Raw genomic sequence first — 20844 nt, forward strand, 5'->3', positions numbered from 1 at the left:
AATCTTCCCATGACTTCTTTTTGGATTCAACAACTATTTGTTTCGCTCTGTTTCTTTCATCTACGTACAAATCCCTGTCTGCCTCGGCCCTTGTTTGGAGCCATTTCTGATAAGCCTTCTTTTTACGTTTACAGGCTGCTCTCACTTCATCATTCCACCAAGATGTTCGCCTTTTCCCATCTTTACACACAGTTGTTCCTAGGCATTCCCTTGCTGTTTCTACTACAGCATCCCTGTATGCCACCCATTCACTTTCTATATCCTGAACCTGCTTAGTGTCTACTGTTCGAAACTTCTCACTAATCATATCCATGTACTTCTGTCTAATTTCCTCGTCCTGGAGATTTTCTACCCTTATTCGTTTGCAGACAGATTTCACTTTCTCTACCCTAGGCCTAGAGATACTTAGTTCACTACAGATCAGATAATGGTCTGTATCATCGAAAAATCCCCGAAAAACTCGTACATTCCTAAAAGATTTCCTGAATTCAAAGTCTGTTAAGATATAGTCTATTATGGATCTGGTACCCCTAGCCTCCCATATGTAGCGGTGAATAGCCTTATGCTTGAAGAATGTATTCGTAACAGCTAAACCCATACTAGCACAGAAGTCCAGCAAACGCTTCCCATTCCCATTAGCTTCCATATCTTCCCCACATTTACCAATCACCCTTTCGTATCCTTCAGTTCTATTCCCAACTCTCGCATTGAAATCGCCCATTAGCACTATTCTATCCTTGCTGTTGACCCTGACCCACGATGTCACTCAATGCTTCATAAAACTTGTCAACTTCACCCTCATCTGCACCCTCACATGGTGAATACACGGACACAATTCTTGTCCTAATTCCTCCCACTGACAAATCTACCCACATCATTCACTCACTTACGTGCCTAACAGAAACTATGTTGCGTGCAATGGTATTCCCAGACTCTGCCCTTCCCTTTCTAACACCCGTCAAGTACACTTTATAATCTCCTATCTCTTCCTCATTATCTCCCCTTACCCGAATATCACTTACTCCTAGCACATCCAGATGCATCCTCTTTGTTGACTCAGCAAGTTCTACCTTCTTTCTTCCATAAGCCCCATTAATATTGATAGCTCCCCATCGAATTCCATTTCGTTCGCCAAGTTGTTTCCAAGGAGTCCCTCGCCTGTCAAATGGGAGTGGGACTCCGTTACTCCCATAGGTCCGAGGCTTGCTTAAAGTGTTCTGATCTCGGTAAATTCATGAAGCAGGATGCTACTCTACTTGCACATAGTCCAAGTGAGGATCCCTCCTCTAACGGGTTATGGACCACCGGTGAATTGTGTAGTCCTAGCCGCCTGAGCACAAGGAGGGCCACGACTCAGAATATGTCCGAGATGCCCACTCCCATTCCATAGCAACTGGTATCCCGACTCTCAGGACCACTTACTAGGCCACTCAGCTGTTGCCCATGGTTCACGAACTAGGACGTGACTACAGTAACCCACAAACATGAACCATTAAACAGGTTTTATTGGGCATATAAATGCATATTTAGGCTTTCTTTTATGGCATATTAGAAACAATATATCATTATAACAGCATATTTTGTTAATTTTCATTTGAATTTTGTTTTATAAAAATCAGAATAAGCTCTAGAAATTCTTTTTCAGTATAGACTGGAATATACTACTGAAGAACCATTCTAAAGTACTGTATGGAATGTTTCTAACAGGTAGGAGCTATTGTTTGCTAGCTGGGTCAATTCCTGGAAACCGGGCTATTGTTTACACGGAAGCAGAGGTAATTTTGCAGTTATTTGTCATTGTTCTTATCTCTCTCCTTTGCCCTTCCCTCTTCCACCTTCAACACACTGAACGACCTTGGTCATTAGGGAGATTCAATCATTCAGTTCCTTTCAATATGCCTAAAACGAAAGTCTCAACTTGTGGGAAGTTGCAAAGTTTTGTTCGCGAGTTCGGTGAAAACATATTCAGTACGGATGGAGTGATATTATTCTGTAAATTGTGTGAGGTAAAATTTACTGCCGAGAAACGATTCTCTGTGCAACAACACTGTAATACTGTAAAACATAAGAATTGTGTAACTAGATATTCTGCACTCGAAAATAGGCAATGTCTGCTATTTGAAACCCCGACATCAAGTTCACAGTGTTCACAATTTTCACAAGATCTCTGCAAGATGATGGTTTCGTCTAATATTCCTTTAAAGAAACTTAACAGCCGAAGCTTCAGACAGTTTCTTGAAAAATATACAAAGCATCCTGTTCCCAACGAATCTACTCTCAGGAAGGACTATCTGACCCCTTGTTATGAAGAGATGTTGGATATAATAAGGCGTGGCGTGGGAGACAGTAAGATGTGGGTCTCAATAGACAAGGCCACAGATGTGGATGGAAGATATGTAGCAAATGTAATCGTTAGCACGCTGAAGGAAGACCGGCCTGGAGATATGTTCCTCCTGACATGTGAAGTGCTAGAGAAGACAAACCATTCCACCATTGCAGTTCTCTTCGACAATTCAATGAATCTGTTGTGGCCAAACGTGGCAAAGAGAGAGCACACTTTTCTATTTGTAACTGACGCAGCTCCATATATGGTGAAGGCAACAAAGGGTCTTAAAATGCTATACCCGAAAATAATACATGTGACATGTCTTGCACATGCCTTGCATAGGGCAGCTGAAGAAGTTAGAAGTAGCTACCCTGAAGTAGATAAATTAATATCGAACTGTAAGAAAGTGTTTGTCAAAGCTCCACTTCACATTCAGAAATTTCAAGAAGCACCTTCACGACCCCTACCTCCCAAGCCAGTTGTAACGCGATGGGGGATTTGGCTTGATGCCGCAGCGTACTATTGCAACAACTTAGATGTCGTGGAGAAGATCGTGAAGTCTTTTGATCCTGCAGAATCGTCCTCCATAAAAACCACTCAGGATTTATTTTCAAGCACTACATTAAAAGCCGATCTGGCTTACATTAAGGCCAATTTTAATTCTTTATCTGGAGCAATCACGCAACTGGAAGTTTCCGGTGCAGAACTAAGCGAAGCACTGGATGTTGTAAAGTGCATTGAACAGGAATTAAAGCATGCGAAAGGAACAATAGCATCTAGGGTGTGTAGAAAATTAGAAAATGTACTGGAAAAAAATAGCGGACTTGAGTACCTGCGCGGAATAAGTGATATTCTTTGTGGAAACCCTTCATCTGCAGATTTCCAGGAATTTTCTCCAAGTGATTTAACTCTATTCAAGTACGCTCCCGCTACATCATGTGATGTTGAAAGAAGTTTTTCTCGCTACAAGACGATACTCAGCGACAACAGGAGGGGATTCTCATTCGACAATCTTAAGATGCATGTGGTCATTCTGATACTGGAGACTAGATCAGGTATGAAAGTTTCATTCAAATAACATATGTTTTGTATATAAATTAAAACTGATTGAACAGTGAAAGTAACTGTAGTGTTTGTCTTCCACAGAGTCCATCCTTGCCTAGGAGTATGTGGTGTAACCTTCACGAGTTAATGAAATGTTCATAATTTTAGTTGATTTTGGGTTAAAGATTTTGAAGAATTAAAACTTTTTAACTCTAAATTAATTGCAGCCTGTAGCAATCATAATAAAAGTGTTTCTATGTAACGTAGATGCTATTCATTAAGTCATATTTTGAATTTTATAGGTCATATTTTTATGTATTTAGGTCATAAATGCATACATATTTCATACATTTTTTGGTCATAGAAATCCACCCCCTAATGATCAGAGATTCAGTGCTCCTAACACGTTCCTAGTGTATTTAAACTCCACACTAACAAATACTTCTCAAGCATCTGTTCCTGCCTTTTCACAAACCTGGGTTCCTTCTGTCTGAGAGATGGCTGATCCTATCCCATCACAAGGTTGTATTCCTTCTGCTCGAAATTTCACTACCCCACTATTTTCACAAAGTATCGCTACTGCTCAAATGTGTCCTAATTCTATGTCCTGCACAAGGTGGTGTTGCTACAGTGTTTCCACAAGTGGTCCGCCAATTACTGTACCCAATGTCTAATAATAATAATAATAATAATAATAATAATAATAATAATAATAATAATGTTATTGGCCATACGTCCCACTAACTACTCTTTTACGGTTTTAGTCCCGCATGAGTTCTTTTATGTGCCAGTAAATCTACCGACACTAGGCTGACGTATTTGAGCACCACCAGGCTGAGCAAGAATTGAGCCTGCCAAGTTGGGGTCAGAAGGCCAGCGTCTCAACCGTCTGAGCCACTCAGCCCGGCTCCAATTTCTTCTATGCTAAAACCTATATTACATTTTCAGTAAACTCCATTGACGTTATTTCATTTCTGGAAACCTTCTAAAGTTAATTTTGCTCGGCCACAAATGCCCTTCCTTGGGCACGCTGTGTCAGACAAAGGTGTATCCACTAACCAATCCCGCACTTCAAGCCTTCCCACCCCTATGGCTGTAGAGAGATTCATCGGCATGGTCAACTTCTACCGTAAATTTAGTTCCTTTTCCAGGTTGAACCGTGTTGTTGTTTTCTGTACATTACGTAAGTTTGCCGACGTTTCAAATAGCCTACATTGCAGTATTCTTTGTCAAGGCGAGTAAATCCCCAACTCGATCCGAGGTAATCAGTCTCCCAGACAGCAATCACACTACAAGAGTGGTTCCTGACCTTGGTCTCATTATATCCTAGTCTTTCTGGCTGACATAAGGCCCCTGGCTGTCTCGTGAGAATTCTGTAAAGTATGTGTCACAACCAAGTAATGGGACTTGCCCGCACTGTTATGTAATTAGAGGTTCATCCTGCGTGTTTATGTTGTGGTCTGCATGTCTTAATTTGTGTATGACAGGCATCCAAGAATTGCTGATTTTATATCCTCCTCCTAAATTTATATTGTTCGGATAATCCTTGATTTTGAAAGCCTCCCAGATTTTCCTTTCCAGATTCCAAGGGATAGCTGCTAGGATCTTGGTACCAATTTTTTCTGAAAGGACCAGGTGTGGGTTACTGTAGTCACGTCCTAGTTCATGAACCATGGGCAACGGCTGAGTGGCCTAGTAAGTGGTCCTGAGAGTTGGGATACCAGTTGCTATGGAATGGGAGTGGGCATCTTGGACATATTCTGAGTCATGGCACTCCTTGTGCTCAGGCGGCTAGGACTATACAATTCACCGGTGGTCCATAACCCGTTAGAGGAGAGATCCTCACTTGGACTATGTGCAAGTAGAGTAGCATCCTGCTTCATGAATTTACTGAGCTCAGAACATTTTAAGCAAGCCTCGGACCTATGGGAGTAACGGAGTCCCACTCCCATTTGACAGGCGAGGGACTCCTTGGAAACAACTTAGCGAACGAAATGGAATTCGATGGGGAGCTATCAATATTAATGGGGCTTATGGAAGAAAGAAAGTAGAACTGGCTGAGTCAGCTAAGAGGATGCTTCTGGATGTGTTAGGAGTAAGTGATATTCGGGTAAGGGGAGATAACGAGGAAGAGATAGGAGACTATAAAGTGTACTTGATGGGTGTTAGAAAGGAAAGGGAAGAGTATGGGGTAGGGCTGTTTATCAAGAATATCACTGCATGCAACATAGTTTCTGTTAGACAAGTAAATGAGCAAATGATGTGGGTGGATTTGTCAGTTGGAGGAATTAGGACGAGAATTGTCTCAGTGCATTCACCATGTGAGGGTGCAGATGAGGATGTTGACAAGTTTTATGAAGCATTGAGTGACATCGTGGTCAGGGTCAATAGCAAGGATAGAATTGTGCTAATGGGCAATTTCAATGCGAGATCTGGAAATAGAACTGAAGGATATGAAAGGGTTATTGGTAAATGTGGGGAAGATATAAAAGCTAATAGGAACGGGAAGCGTTTGCTGGACTTCTGTGCTAGTATGGGTTTAGCAGTTACCAATACATTCTTCAAGCATAAAGCTATTCACCGCTACACATGGGAGGCTAGGGGTACCAGATCCATAATAGACTATATCTTAACCGACTTCAAATTCAGGAAATCTGTCAGGAATGTACGAGTTTTCAGGGGATTTTTCGATGATACAGATCACTATCTGATCTGTTGTGAATTAAGTATCTAGGCCTAGGGTAGAGAAAGTGAAATCTGTCTGCAAAAGAATAAGGGTAGAAAATATCCAGGACGAGGAAATTAGACACAAGTACATGGATATTATTAGTGAGAAGTTTCGAACAGTAGACAGTAAGCAGGTTCAGGATATAGAAAGAGAATGGGTGGCTGTAGTAGAAACAGCAAGGGAATGCCTAGGAACAACTGTGTGTAAAGATGGGAAAAGGCAAACATCTTGGTGGAATGATGAAGTGAGAGCAGCTTGCAAACGTAAAAAGAAGGCTTATCAGAAATGGCTCCAAACAAGGGCCGAGGCAGACGGATTTGTAAGTAGACGGAAGAAACAGAGCGAAATAAATAGTTGTTGAATCCAAAAAGAAGTCGTGGGAAGATTTTGGTAATAACCTGGAAAGGCTAGGTCAAGCAGCAGGGAAACCTTTCTGGACAGTAATAAAGAATCTTAGAAAGGGAGGGAAGAACGAAATGAACAGTGTTTTGAGTAATTCAAGTGAACTCATAACAGATCCTAGGGAATCACTGGAAAGGTGGAGGGAATATTTTGATCATCATCTCAACGAAAAAGGAAATCTTCCTGGTGGTGTTGTGAACAGTCAAGCTCATGGGGAGGAGAAAAATGATGTTGGTGAAATTACACTTGAGGAAGTGGAAAGAATGGTAAATAAACTCCATTGTCAAAGCAGCAGGAATAGATGAAATTAGGCCTGAAATGGTGAAGTATAGTGGGAAGACAGGGATGAAATGGCTTCATAGAGTAGCAAGATTAGCATGGAGTGTTGGTAACGTACCTTCAGATTGGACAAAAGCAGTAATTTCACCTATCTAAAAGCAAGGGAACAGGAAGGATTGCAACAACTATCGAGGTATCTCATTGATTAGTGTACCAGGCAAAGTATTCACTAGCATCTTGGAAGGGAGGGTGCAATCAATCGTTGAGAGGAAGTTAGATGAAAAACCAGTGTGGTTTCAGACCACAGAGAGGCTGTCAGGATCAGATTTTAATACGCGCCAGGTAATTGAAAAATGCTACGAGAGGAATAGGCAGTTGTGTTTATGTTTCGTAGATCTAGAGAAAGCATATGACAGGGTACCAAGGGAAAAGATGTTCGCCATACTGGGGGACTATGGAATTAAAGGTAGATTATTAAAATCAATCAAAGGCATTTATGTTGACAATTGGGCTTCAGCAAGAATTGATGGTAGAATGAGTTCTTGGTTCAGGGTACTTACAGGCGTTAGACAAAGCTGTAATCTTTCACCTTTGCTGTTCGTAGTTTACATGGATCATATGCTGAAAGGTATAAAATGGCAGGGAGGGATTCAGTTAGGTGGAAATGTAGTAAGCAGTTTGGCCTATGCTAACGACTTGGTCTTAATGGCAGATTGTGCCGAAAGCCTGCAGTCTAATATCTTGGAACTTGAAAATAGGTGCAATGAGTATGGTATGAAACTTAGCCTCTCGAAGACTAAATTGATGTCAGTAGGTAAGAAATTGGACAGAATTGAATGTCAGATAGGTGATACAAAGCTAGAACAGGTCGATAATTTCAAGTATTTAGGTTGTGTGTTCTCCCAGGATGGTAATATAGTAAGTGAGATTGAATCGAGGTGTAATAAAGCTAATGCACTGAGCTCGCAGTTGCGATCAGCAGTTTTCTGTAAGAAGGAAGTCAGCTCCCAGACGAAACTATCTTTACATCGGTCTGTCTTCAGACCAACTTTGCTTTACGGGAGCGAAAGCTGGGTTGACTCAGGATATCTTATTCATAAGTTAGAAGTAACAGACATGAAAGTAGCAAGAATGATTGCTGGTACAAACAGGTGGGAACTGTGGCAGGAGGGTACTCGGAATGAGATAAAGGCTAATTTAGGAATGAACTTGATGGATGAAGCTGTACGCATAAACCGGCTTTGGTAGTGGGGTCATGTGAGGCGAATGGAGGAGGATAGGTTACCTAGGAGAATAATGGACTCTGCTATGGAGGGTGAGAGAAGTAGAGGGAGACCAAGACGACGATGGTTAGACTCGGTTTCTAACGATTTAAAGATAAGAGGTATAGAACTAAATGAGGCCACAACACTAGTTGCAAATGGAGGATTGTGGCGACGTTTAGTAAATTCTCAGAGGCTTGTAGACTGAACGCTGAAAGGCATAACAGTATGTATGTATGTAAAACATTAAATACTTTACGAAGGAAAGGTGCTAAGTTCATTTAGGGTAAAGAACAAGTAGAAGCCTTCAGTGGTTTAAAGTCTGTTTTGTATAACTCTCGTGTCCTGGCGATGCCACATTTTTCCAAACCTTGCAAACTGATGTTTCTTCTATAGGTGTATTTGAAGATGGGCATCAACCCATAGCATATGCTTCACTTAGCCTTAATTCAGCTGAGAACAATTATTCAGTATATGAATTAGAAGCTATAGCTGTTATCTTATCATTAGAAAAATTCTGCACGTAGGCCTACCTCGAACATCTCGCTTTCGATTTTGAAACCGATAATCAGTCGTTAAGTTGGGTCTTAGGCAAACCAAGACGTACTGGTCGCATTGCACGTTCAGCTGTTTGGATATCTGCATTTCAATTCCAAGCTCGCCACATTCATCGCACTGAAAATGTAGTGGCAGATGGTCTAAGTCAGGGATGGCGAACCTTTTCCAACTAGTGTGCCATTTTAAGTCTGGTTTATTTTTCTGAACTGTATACTGTGCCTCTTGTTATTTTCCTTTGGAATGGCTACAACCACCCCACCCCCGACTTCCATGCCTAATTCCAAATTATATTTCATAATATGTTATTATATATACACCGTAAAATAATAGCATACATTTCATTGCATGTCCCGTGGTCGTATTTTGACAATACCGCAAAAATACATTTTAATGTGTAATTTTTAGAATACCTAACATTATTTTTGTTTAAATATAATAAGCGCCCATTGTAACACACTTCGTCATTGAGTATCATTAGGTAAGAAATAAAAAATACTAATATTGCCGAAGGACTTTAAGTGAAATGTCGTTCTCAACTTTAGTATGAAACTTGTTGCTGAATCTTAGTAGCCATGTCATTTATGTTAGGTTCTTAACTTTTGTCTTTGATAATACATAAGAAGCACTAAGCTCTGAACTAAGACGTTTTCTAACAGTTGACTTCACAACGTTCATTGCATAAAATAGCTGTTCGCAGGCGTATGATGACTCAAGCAAGGTAACTAACACTCTAGCAAGTTTCTTCATGGCCGAAAACATTTGTGGGAGGCTGTTCCGCTGTTCAAGTATTAAGTTCTCTGGCTTCTGGAAATATTCACCATCAACAACACACTCGATTTTCACAAATTCTTCACCAAGTTGTAGGAATTTGCTTTCTTGAAATTCAGTCAACTCCATTTCTAAACTGTCAATATCTAACCACTCAAAAATTGACCTTGATATCAATCATTTGTGCAAAATGAGGTTTTGAAATAAAGTGTGATAGTTTCCCCAAATCTCAAAGTTGGAATAATCTCTTGGCAACTATTTATTTGTCTTACAAAATTCGAAACAATAAAGTTACACACTACCAATAATTACGCGATGTTGGCAACTAGACACAAGCTAAACTTCGCAAATTGACTGATGTGGCTGAGTGAATGGTTCGTCGGACGCATCTGACATTTATCTCACTTGACTCCCGGACGTATCAGCGTTGATGTGTTGCCATAATGCACGTCCGAATGGAACTAGAATTAAGATTTTCGGCATTTATTTCTTAAACCTGAAACACTATAACTATACCATGCATGAGATATGTATAGTCTGTAGTACAAGACGTACATAAAAATGTTAATATGTGTGCCACCAAAATCGTGTTCGCGTGTCACCTAGTGACACGTGTGGCATAGGTTCGCCATCCCTGGTCTAAGTAGTATGTTTTATCCTGAGGACTCTGATAATCAATACAATTCCACTGGTTTTCCTTCCTCTAGTGCAATTAGTGCAATTGAAGCTTCGTAAACATGGTGTCAACCGATTGTCCTTTCCTCGTCAAGGATATCTCTAAACATCAAGATGACCCTGAACTCAAGGCTGTTGTTAACAGCATTACGTAGGATGAACAAGTTAAACCGTATGTTCTGAAGAAGGGTGTTCTGTACTGTTTTCGTGGAAGAAAAGATCCCAAAATTGTTGTATCTCCTAACCTTGTTCCTGCCTTGTTCAAGTACTTTCATGGGGTGCCTATTGGTGGACACTTGGGTGTATTTAAGACTAGGGAGAATATGCATAAACATTTCATTTGGAAGGCCACGGGTAGTGAAATTCGTACCATGGTCAAACCTTGTAAAATTTGCAACATGTAAACCTACAAGCAATACTTGTTTAGGTCTGTTGTCATCTGAACAAGCCTCCCATCCAATGGAGAGATTAGCTGGCCATACACAGAAAGGAATTGTGACAGACGAGGCCTTATGTGATGCATTCTGACAGGCTAGGACTGCTTGTTAGTGAGCGAGATCAGTTCGAGGCGTCATCTGCTACAGGCGAGACCTGTTGTCAGCGCCTCAACGGAAAGACCCCGCCTCACGGATCAGGCCTCTTTAAGGAAAGCATGGCGTAGACAAAGGTACTGCTACAGAAATTTATTGAAATGTACAAAGAGCAGCCGTGTCTCTGACAATTAAAACATGAGGTGTCGCAGCGTCGCAATCAAGTATTCTTTAGTATTCTCCTTTCCGCCTTCTTCAGCTTAGAAGCTACAATATCCACAGTAAATACGCTTTCAATTAGACTGTTCTCCAATAATAGCTACGCAAAACAAGTAATTTTTTTACTAGTGGCTTTACGCCGCACCGACACAGATAGGTCTTATGGCGACGATAGGATAGGAAAGGCCTACGAATTGGAAGGAATTGGCCATGGCCTTAATTAATTAAGGTACATCCCCAGCATTTGCCTGGTGTGAAAATGGGAAACCACGGAAAACTATCTTCAGGGCTGCCGACAGTGGGATTTGAACCCACTATCTCCCGGATGCAAGCTCACAGCCGCGTGCCCCTGACCGCACGGCCAACTCGCCCGGTACATGCTTACCTAACAGCATATCATAATCGCTGTGGTCCATTCGCAAATAATTCTTGTAATCGTCCGGTTCACTTTCTCTCAGGTGTTGTATCAGACTCATGTGACTAAAGCTGTCTCGCTCTCCCACCCATGATTTCATCCACTTCGATGGATTTTTCTGTTTACACGATTTAATATACCGGTATAGCAAAATGCACATTCCATCAGCTGCAACAGCAATTTTTTTTCCCCCTCTGGACACTGTCTGCTTCGATGTCCATCGCACAGTTCTAAGTTCGGCAGATCCAACCGGCAAGGATTTCAAACTAGTTTGATAGGCCAGCGAATGAGGCATGGCCTGCCGAGAACAAAGGGATCATTCCATTAACGGGAGGGTCTGGAATGTTGACAGATTACGTTGCACAACACGACAGCCTTAGTGTCAAAGTTGATGGCGAGCAGCAGCGCGGGTCTCTGAAGGTCACGTCTGGCAGGTGGTCTGTCGGATCTGGCCCCAAAGGCGAGGCCTGCGAAAAAATCTGTCCGTGTATGGCCAGCTATTATTCATTGATTACATTGGTCCATTTCCCCAGTAAAAAAAAAAAAAGTCATTGTTTTACTCTTGTGTGCATGGACGTCTTCTCAGGTTTCACATGGCTGTTTCTAACCCGTGTGGCTAACGCTAATATGGCAATTGGTTGTCTAAAACAGATCTTTACGTCTTTCAGTACATATCAATTTTTGGTCAGTGATAACCCCAGAGTCTTCACTACAAACCAATTTTGCAATTTCTGCTTTGATTTATGTATTTCTCACATGACGACACCCTATTATCCTAGGCTAACTAAGCCAAAGGGGTGATCATAACCTCAGATCTGCTGTAATTGCGTACCACTTTTCTGACCATGCAAAACAGTATTCATCTCTTCACTGGTTGGCATATGCGTTCAATAACGCAGTTCATGAAATCCACAAACAAACTCCAGCATCCTTAATGCTTGCCTTTACTCCAAATTCTCATGATCCAATCTCTTGTCAATTAACGATCGGCTGCCTGAGGTGGTAAATCCAGATACAATCTGCACAAATTGGCAAGCTGCTCGTAGGAACTAAAGGTCTCCTATGCTAAGGAGCAAGGAAGGTATAATCATGGACGACGACCACTTAATCTTGCTGTTGGGGAGCAGGTAAAAACCTTTCCAATGAGTAGTGTGGCTGTCCATATTATTGGTAAACTGTCCCCTAGATTCAGAGGACCTTGTACTATTTTAGAATTTTAACACCTGTTACAATCACCAGTGTCCTACAAAGGAAAAGAATCAGCCATATTCATTTATCACATGTAAAGATACCAAAATGAAAGGTATTTGTATTATTTTACTTGAGATAAAGTTTTAAATTGGAGTTTTGTAAAAAAAAACCTTTTGACTGTATTAAATAGTGTGTGTGGATGGTTGTAAATTGTTATGCTTATTATTAGGTGGCCACCATTCAAGTGTGAATCTACATGTTGAAATACTCTGGTGTTTGATTTGAGAAGGATATTGTGTATAAATATCTAGAGAGATGTTGTGTATAGCCCGGAGTTAGTTCATTATATTGAGTTGTTGGTTAGTTAGTGCATATCTAAATTATTTTTAGTTAGTTGTGTATAGTTATGGGTAGTACATTGTATTGATATATCTGTGAATATGATTAGTTAATTGTATTAAGAAGTCAGTGAATAGTTGTGTTAATTAAGGGTTACTGTTTTGTGTTGAGTGCCTACAGAAATAATAATTTAACAATGGGATATTTTGTTCATAGTTCAGTCTAGTGTAGACAGAAGCCTAGGTAGGATGTTAGTTGTGTCAAATTCCTATGTAATGATTTTCCATTACAGCAGGTTAATTCAGTATAAATAGTTTCTTCTTGAGATGCAAGAGGACTGTACTCATGAATTCCTGCGCTTTTCTTTTTAGGGCTAAATTTTAAAAATGTTGCTTTCTTTTAACTTATCCCGTAGTATGGCTGGGCTCTTCTGGAGCAAGGCTAAGTTTTGTTTAACCAAAGCTAAGATCAGTTGGAGAATGTATTTCTCCAGTCCTATGATAGGATATAATAGGTCATCAAGTAGAAGGACTAGATCCTTTGAGAGATGTTGTCAGACTGCCTCTAATGCGAGGAATATGAATATAACTATAATGTATTCAAACCCTTTCTTCACTGTGGGAACATCTCTGACACAGCTTTCTGGATCAAACACCTCACCATGCCTGTGTGGCCCATGTCAGAAAAATGTCGCTGTTGCTGGTGTCATTGCGTTTCAGCCCCTCGGAGCAGTACCATCTTATCGAACGAAGAAAAACCTGCAGCGTAGGTGAGCAACCACGGTGTTGGAGTGTAGGTGGAACTGAAAAGTGATATGGAAGCATCAGTGGCAATGGCCAAGCCGTCATCCTTGCATCCCAGTCAGCAATGCTGGATCTAGCACCGACTGGACTCCAAGTAAGAATGTGCAAGTTTTTTCTTTGGTTCCATCTCGGTAAGACTGTGCGTCACAAGAAGCATCAAGTCTACAGTGTGGTCATCCCTACCCTCATTTTTCTTTCGTAAGCGCTAATTTGTTAAATCTGTGTGTAATAAATTTTGAAGAACCAGGGCTCTGTTTCAGGGGTGGAGGATGTACCGGTTTATAAAATGGGTATAACATTTTCTTTAGGGTTGCATGTATAAAGGGGGTGAATCCTTGTTTTGCAGTTCATTATTATTATTATTATTATTATTATTATTATAAAGAAAATGGAATCTTGGTTCTTCTAAACCTCCTAACGACATTAGGATTTTCAGCTACCGATGATGAAACTTCTAGGCTTGAAGGATCGTAAGTGCTGCAGGCTGTAACGGATTTTGAAGTGTTATAAGGTATTTGGACAATTAACAAGTTACCATTTTGGATCAAAACTGATTATCATGAATTTTGCAATATTGAGCTCGTCTGAATTTTACTGGAATTATATTATCCTGCAAGCTCGTAATTGTACGGATCCACCATGGTAGCGCTAGCATCCAGCGAGGCATGTTGTCCGGATTGTACTGCCATCTAGCACCAACCACGGAATTGAATCCAGCTTCATTTTCTCCATGCATGAACGAAAACTGGCGACGAGTTGATTTTTTTTTTTGGGATCTGGTTTGAAGTGTGATACAGGAGAGAGCTGCTTCTGCTATTGCTGGTGGATTTCAACTTATATTTAGAGGAAAAAAGCATGGTGGTTTTACTTGATCCTGAATGATCACGTCACCATGTGGCGATGACCTTATCACCTTCCATTCATTTTCCTGCGTATTTTTAAAAATCTGTAAGTAAGCATCCAGTTCTTGTTGACCCTGGAGATCAAAAGATGTGACGAGCAAATCGGATAATTGAAGGTTACACGTTACAATTCTCATGTTAGGTCCGTATTGAAATGTACGTAAATACAAAATATGTTACGAGTGGCTTACATAAATTCGTCTGGCTTAACTGAACTGCTTAAATCTATAATATCCTACTATCCGAATTACTTTAGAGCACAAGAAATTCGATTTATGAAAGTAACTGTAATCCTGGTCATTTTAAATTGTGAATTAACCACCTATTTGTTGGGGCTTTAATGTAACAATTTGTAGAGTAATGAACGTATTTATTATCTAAATTATCCCGTCAGGGAAGTGATTGTATGAGTCGAAAATTGTTTCTTAGGGCTATTTCTGCTGTGTATATATCCTTTCTGGGTGGGTAACCATTTTGTTTTGGTTTGCCACGTGATCTAATCGCCATGGTTGCACTCTTTACATGTGGGTGGGCGTGGTCTCTATTATGGTTTGACATTTGCCGGTCAATGCCTCTGTTATGAGTAGACACCTGACGTGCAGCTATGGACATTGTTGGGATTTTGTTCTTGGCGATAGATGTGATTCAGTAAAGGCATCTCCATTTCCGCTTGGCTTTTGAAAATGTTTATATCTAATTCTGGATTATATTTATCTTGGTAACTTATCGCGTCTGTTGGCCAAATTAATATTTAATTTAATTATCCCATTCCTAATGTTTGTTCTTGTGGAACTTGCGTTCTGTGGATTTTCATGTTAGTGACCCTGAACTACAGTTAAAGTCAATAAGAAACATTTTTCCACTCTCAAAAAGGAATTGTGAGTAATCCAAGTTCTTGGAGTAAAGTGTTCAATTAAGGACTCTGTACCTTCGTCCATTTCTTTAAAGTTTAGAGGAAACTTTATTTTTAAATTAAGCCAAGCACTTACAAAGATGTTCCCAACAGAAGCCAGTTCATCTTCGACAATGCTGACTTCAATGTGAACAACACGCTGGATGGAAAAGACACATTCCACACCATGGGAGGAATATTTTATCCCGATTGAGGATTTTACCTGGGAACTGGTTTGTGAACTCAGATTGTATTTCTTTTTCCCTTTTCTTCTCATGATTTTAATTTTTGAAGGAACTTGAAAGTTCTATGATCTTTAATTTAATTCTCTTTTTCCATTAGCCTAACTTGGGAATTTTAACTTGATTTTTATCTCAATTAATTTATTTTTCAGTCAAGTAAAGTTTGTGCTTAACTTAAACTTGAAGCAATTATTTTAGTCAGTAAGTACTATTTCTTGGCCAATCTACTTGACTTCTGTAAGCCTAGCGGTTTGCACACCTTGCAACGACCTTCTGTTGGGAACATCTTTGTAAGTGCTTGGCTTAATTTAATCTTCCCTGGCCGTGCAACTACTGTCATGTAATACCTCACTTGTAAGTACGCGATAAGGCAAAGAAAGACATAGCTGATGAGTCAGCCAGTTCATCTTCGACAATGCTGACTTCAATGTGAACAACACGCTGGATGGAAAAGACACATTCCACACCATGGGAGGAATAATGGACATCACCCCTCAAGATGCTGTAACCAGTCAAGACAGATGTAGTTAACATGAAAGTCACTTCAGCATCTGACCTAAATGGCAAAGCTGGCACTGTTGAAGTTAAGCAGTATCACCAACCACCCAATGGAGGATTGAAAACAGTAAAATTATTTGTCATAAATATCAGCCAGCCATCGTGCCATCTGCCTCTGATATTGCCTGGCTGTATGGGAAAAAACACACACTCATCTTAAATAGAACATACAAAGTATTTGGAAAGGTTTTAGCCTTATGATTGGAGCTGTGGATGGATAGAATATCAGAAGATCTCCAAGCAAGATTTAGGAAAACTGTTCAAAACACTAGACCAGATTCTTACACCGTGGTAAGTACTGCAAAAGATTTATGTGACAAAATGCTTCATCAACTGTCTGTTGATTATAAACAGGCATATAATAGTCTTCTATGGTTATGTGAATAAATCTGATTCACGAAATGTCACTAATATTTGTCCCCAATGGAAGATAATAAACAAATAAAGTGTAAAATCAGCGGTAAATTAAGAAATACCGTTGTTACTAGAGTAATATGTATACGTACTTACGGGCTGTATGTTGCATTCCACTGCACATGCCGTCTTTTGTTTCTTTCTTGAGATCCAGGGCTAGCACCGATGAATGGGAGTGCTATGTCTGTGAATTCTCATTATCTTTATCCCTGGACCAATAAATATATTACTTTTTTGTTGGAAGAAAAATAGCATGATCCCTGGACCAATAAATATATCACTTAATGAGTTAGGGTACAAAACGAATGAGCAACATGAAGAAAAAACACCTAATTAATTCAAACAACTTCAGTGAGCAAAGACATCACACACGAAAGTGTTAGACAAACAAAACACATACGGAAGTGCTGCGAAGTGCAGAAAAAATAGTTGTAAGGTAGTAAAGTATGCATCCATATTATTCTCTACAGGTAAAATATTTCGTACTATTTCTTATTTTACCGCAGATTTTACACTTTATTTGAGTAAAAGCAATTTTTATCTTCCATTTGGGACAAATATTACAGTGACATTCCGTGGATCAAATTCGTTCACGTAACTGTCTTATATACAAGATTATGAACGATTTTGGAATTCCATTGAAATCGGTCAGGATGGCAGAAATGACCATGAAAACCACAGTGTGTAAAGTCATGAAGGAAAAAGAGATTTCAGAGATGTTTGATAAGAAGGGGCTGAGACAAGGAGATGAGCTCTTACAATGCTACATAACTTAGGACTGCTGAAAGTAATTTACTGACTGCCATCAACCCAGAGAGAACAACACTTATCAGACAAGACCAAGTGGTGGCATACGCTGACGATGTAGCAGTTACTGCAATGAACAAAAAAGTCCTTGAAGAGACTTATACTGTATTAAAAAATAAGGTGCAGAATTTAGGCCTAGAAGTAAATGTAAATACAAATTAAATTAAAAGATAGAAAATATTTAAAGTCACAAGAAAAAATTCTGCAACTCTGAATAGAAAGGAATAACAAAATTTATGTTTTCAAATACTTAGGATCACTAATAACTGCACATAATAAAACATCAGTAGAAACACAGGGAAGAATAGCAAGTGGGAACTGATCCTATTATACCTTGCAAACCGTGTTTACATCTAAAAATGTCAGGAAGAATACGTCTTTTTTTAGGGGCTTTACGTCGCACCGACACAGATAGGTCTTATGGTCAGGAAGAATATCATGATTAAATTTTATATAACTATATTGAGACCTATAGTTATGTATGGTTCAGAGTACTGGGTGATCACTGCAAGAGATAGTTGGCTTTTAAGGTAGGGAAGAAAGATCTAAAGAAATATATTTGGAATGGTGAAAGATGAAGTTGGCTGGAACTGCAAGAACTTTTTGGGCATCCAAGCACTGTGGAGAAAGTTAAGTAGAGAAGAATAAGGTGGACTCTGCATACACAGAGAATGCCTGATACTAGGACCACCAAGATAATATTAAAAGCAGAAATTAAAATGTATATCTGTTGAGTAGAATAACTTAATTTACAGTTGCTCATACAACTTATGTTGGTAGGTCAAGAGGATATTCTGACATTCAACATAGTGACGATTCAGATAGAAGTGAAATGAAATAATGAGGCACCAAGTTTTTGAGGGTGAGAATTAACTTCGATTTGAGACACATCACTACCAGACTCTCAGTTCACAGCTTTTACTATTAACTATGTGAAAAGAAAACTTTCCACGAACCTGACCAAGATTGTGCGTATGTACAACATGACAAATTTTGTGAACATTATCCCACACAGTTGTTCAAGAAAATGACAAATCTTTCACTGCATACATCCGACACCTAGCGAGTTCTCACTGTAACTCTTTGACATTTGTGTATTTATTTTATTATCATTAAGTTTATTAGGCTATTATTTTTACGCCCAAATTCAGTGCCGTATCAACAGCTACTTTGCCTTTGAAAACATGATCCTTTATGCAAGTCATCAATCTGAGGCCTCTCAGAAACACTCTTCAGGCAGTCTTCTACTTTCTGAAATATCTATTTATGCCAGAATTTGTTCTCACAATATTCACCACAAATCATTTCAAGCTCCACAGTTAACATTCGATATCTTAAGAGGCAACTGAGCTTACTTACAACAAAACATTTGACCCTGTAACATAAATTTTTGCTCTGTGGCCTGCTTATACATCACTCTTATAGCCCAGGTCTACACAATGTTTTACAAATATATGAAGAGAACAATAACCGTTTCTCACCAGTAGAAATTGAATCACAACCATGATCAAAAAGCTCGCCAAGAGGTGTTGAAGTCCCAGTTCGACGAGCCTGCTTCCCATCGATTGCATCCAAACTTTGGTATACAAATAATCCCAAGGCACAAATAAAACATGCCCATCTCGGTGCCTAAAAATAATCATAATGCAAAGATATTAATCACTACAAAATATCACACAAACCTAATAATGAGAAAACATATTCCAATAATTTAATACATATGAGTGGGGATCTTATATACCTCTTCCTTTGCATCAGGACTATACCAAACAAGTATGAGAGTTGTCAGTATGTTGACTATAAGTCCTGACACAGTTATTAAGTTCGGTGCCAGCCAAAGTGGTAATTTGCTGACAAGCCAATTCCACCATGGTTGTAAAAGGGGATCTAATAAACTAACACTGGTACAGCTGTACCTATGCTCACTAAGACGCTTGAGTTGTCCAGACGAAAGCAACCTCTCCTTATAAAACCACATATTGACATTAAGATAATAACATGAGAAATTCCCTATAGTGTAATGAACAACGTTTTTATTTTCAATCCGACAAAGAGTACAGATCTTAACTGACATAAACTATCAACAGATTTACAACCACAATCGCAATATGCGACACCAAGTGTTATTTAATGAAAACACATGGCCTTTCACGGCCACGTCCATTGCTACCAACATGAGACATGCGAAAAATCTGTAGAATTTTCTACTAAGGCAAATGATGCAGCAGTCTCTCTGAAACATCATATGGAGATAGTATTATCAATTAATATGAGTTTTTACTTTATAATAACTTATGAATTGAGAACCTGTTCGTATATTTTCCAAGTTTAGTGTTTTAAAACTTGATTTTAAGAAAAGCGTATCGCTAGTTCAATGTTGGTTATGACGTATGGTTGAAGAACAAATGAAATTACTGTGCCGCAATGTAGGAAATGTCCCTTACATTCCAGTATAATACACAATAGAATGTGAATAGTTAATGGAAATGTTTATTCATATGAATCAATGAATTATTGACTACTTAAATCAATAACTACAATAAAACACCATGACAATCGGTATTAATTTGTAAACAATCCTTGATGACTACATTTTCGGTTATTACCGGAAAGCTTCGCTACAAATCGTTTACAGTTTCTGTCGCGTAATGGAAATTGTTCTTGTCTTTCTTGTGTTTAGTAAGTATTGGGATAATAAATAGTGCATGAATTTACACTGAATTATAGGAAGCTGTAGAAAAATAATGTGATAAATATTTGGAAATCGGGATGCTTAGGAGAATGCTGCGTGCGGTACCCAAGTCCTCGGCCCGAAGGTTGGCTGGATCCGCACTGTATCCACCATCAGTTTTGTAGCATTATAAAGGATTTTATTATTATTAATGAGAAGGTGCGCCCGAAAGGGCATTTGATACATTCTGTTAATTTTATGTGCTATAAGAGCATAGAGATTTGGTTCTACTCTTGCAAACCGTAAAGTGATACTGTTCACATTCCCGGCTGCATAATGTGCAAATATATTGATCATTTGCTTGATGAAACTTTTTGTTTACACGTAGTTTATGGTGAAACCCATGTATCACTAGCCTAATGATAGCATGTCTTTGTATTTGGTTTGTTCTGGTCCAATCTCAGTATATAATTGCATCCATCCCAAAGAAATTGTAGTCTATTTCCTCTGCTTTCCGCTTGCTTTTTGCTATTAGTTCGTTGTACGGTCCGGTGGAAGGTAGTTGTAGTTTGATCCTGAATTCTTCTAGGAAGAACATTTCCCTTGTCAGGGTGTAGATCATTCGGTTTGGTGCAAATTTTCCAGATCCAATAGCTCTTTTCAGGTATCTTGTTTTGACATTTTCAATTTTTCTAAGATCAGAGATGGTTTCTTCCAAATGAGAGTGAGCCCATATGTAACTATAGGCATTATTGTAGTTTCAAAAAGTGTCATTAAATTATTATGCAGAGAAAAGGAAGCAATACATATATACTGTTA

At 39.3% G+C, this 20844-nt stretch overlaps 1 protein-coding gene across 4 annotated transcripts in view; it reads right to left on the reverse strand.

Annotated features, from left to right (window-relative positions):
* bbc (choline/ethanolaminephosphotransferase 1 bbc) overlaps positions 1–19470 on the reverse strand; it is a 263240-nt gene extending 243770 nt beyond the window's left edge. For all 4 annotated transcript variants that reach the window (XM_067136823.2, XM_067136822.2, XM_067136821.2 and 1 more), the window contains exons 1-2: positions 19096–19470; positions 18836–18983 (exon numbers count right to left, since the gene is read on the reverse strand). In XM_067136823.2, coding sequence (XP_066992924.2) covers positions 18836–18983; positions 19096–19428 — 481 coding nt within the window. In that variant the 5' untranslated portion in view covers positions 19429–19470. The remainder of the gene's footprint in view (positions 1–18835; positions 18984–19095) is intronic.
* Between the last annotated feature and the right edge of the window lie 1374 nt (positions 19471–20844).

Source organism: Anabrus simplex, chromosome 1, assembly GCF_040414725.1.
Source record: "Anabrus simplex isolate iqAnaSimp1 chromosome 1, ASM4041472v1, whole genome shotgun sequence".
NCBI lineage: Eukaryota > Metazoa > Arthropoda > Insecta > Orthoptera > Tettigoniidae > Anabrus > Anabrus simplex.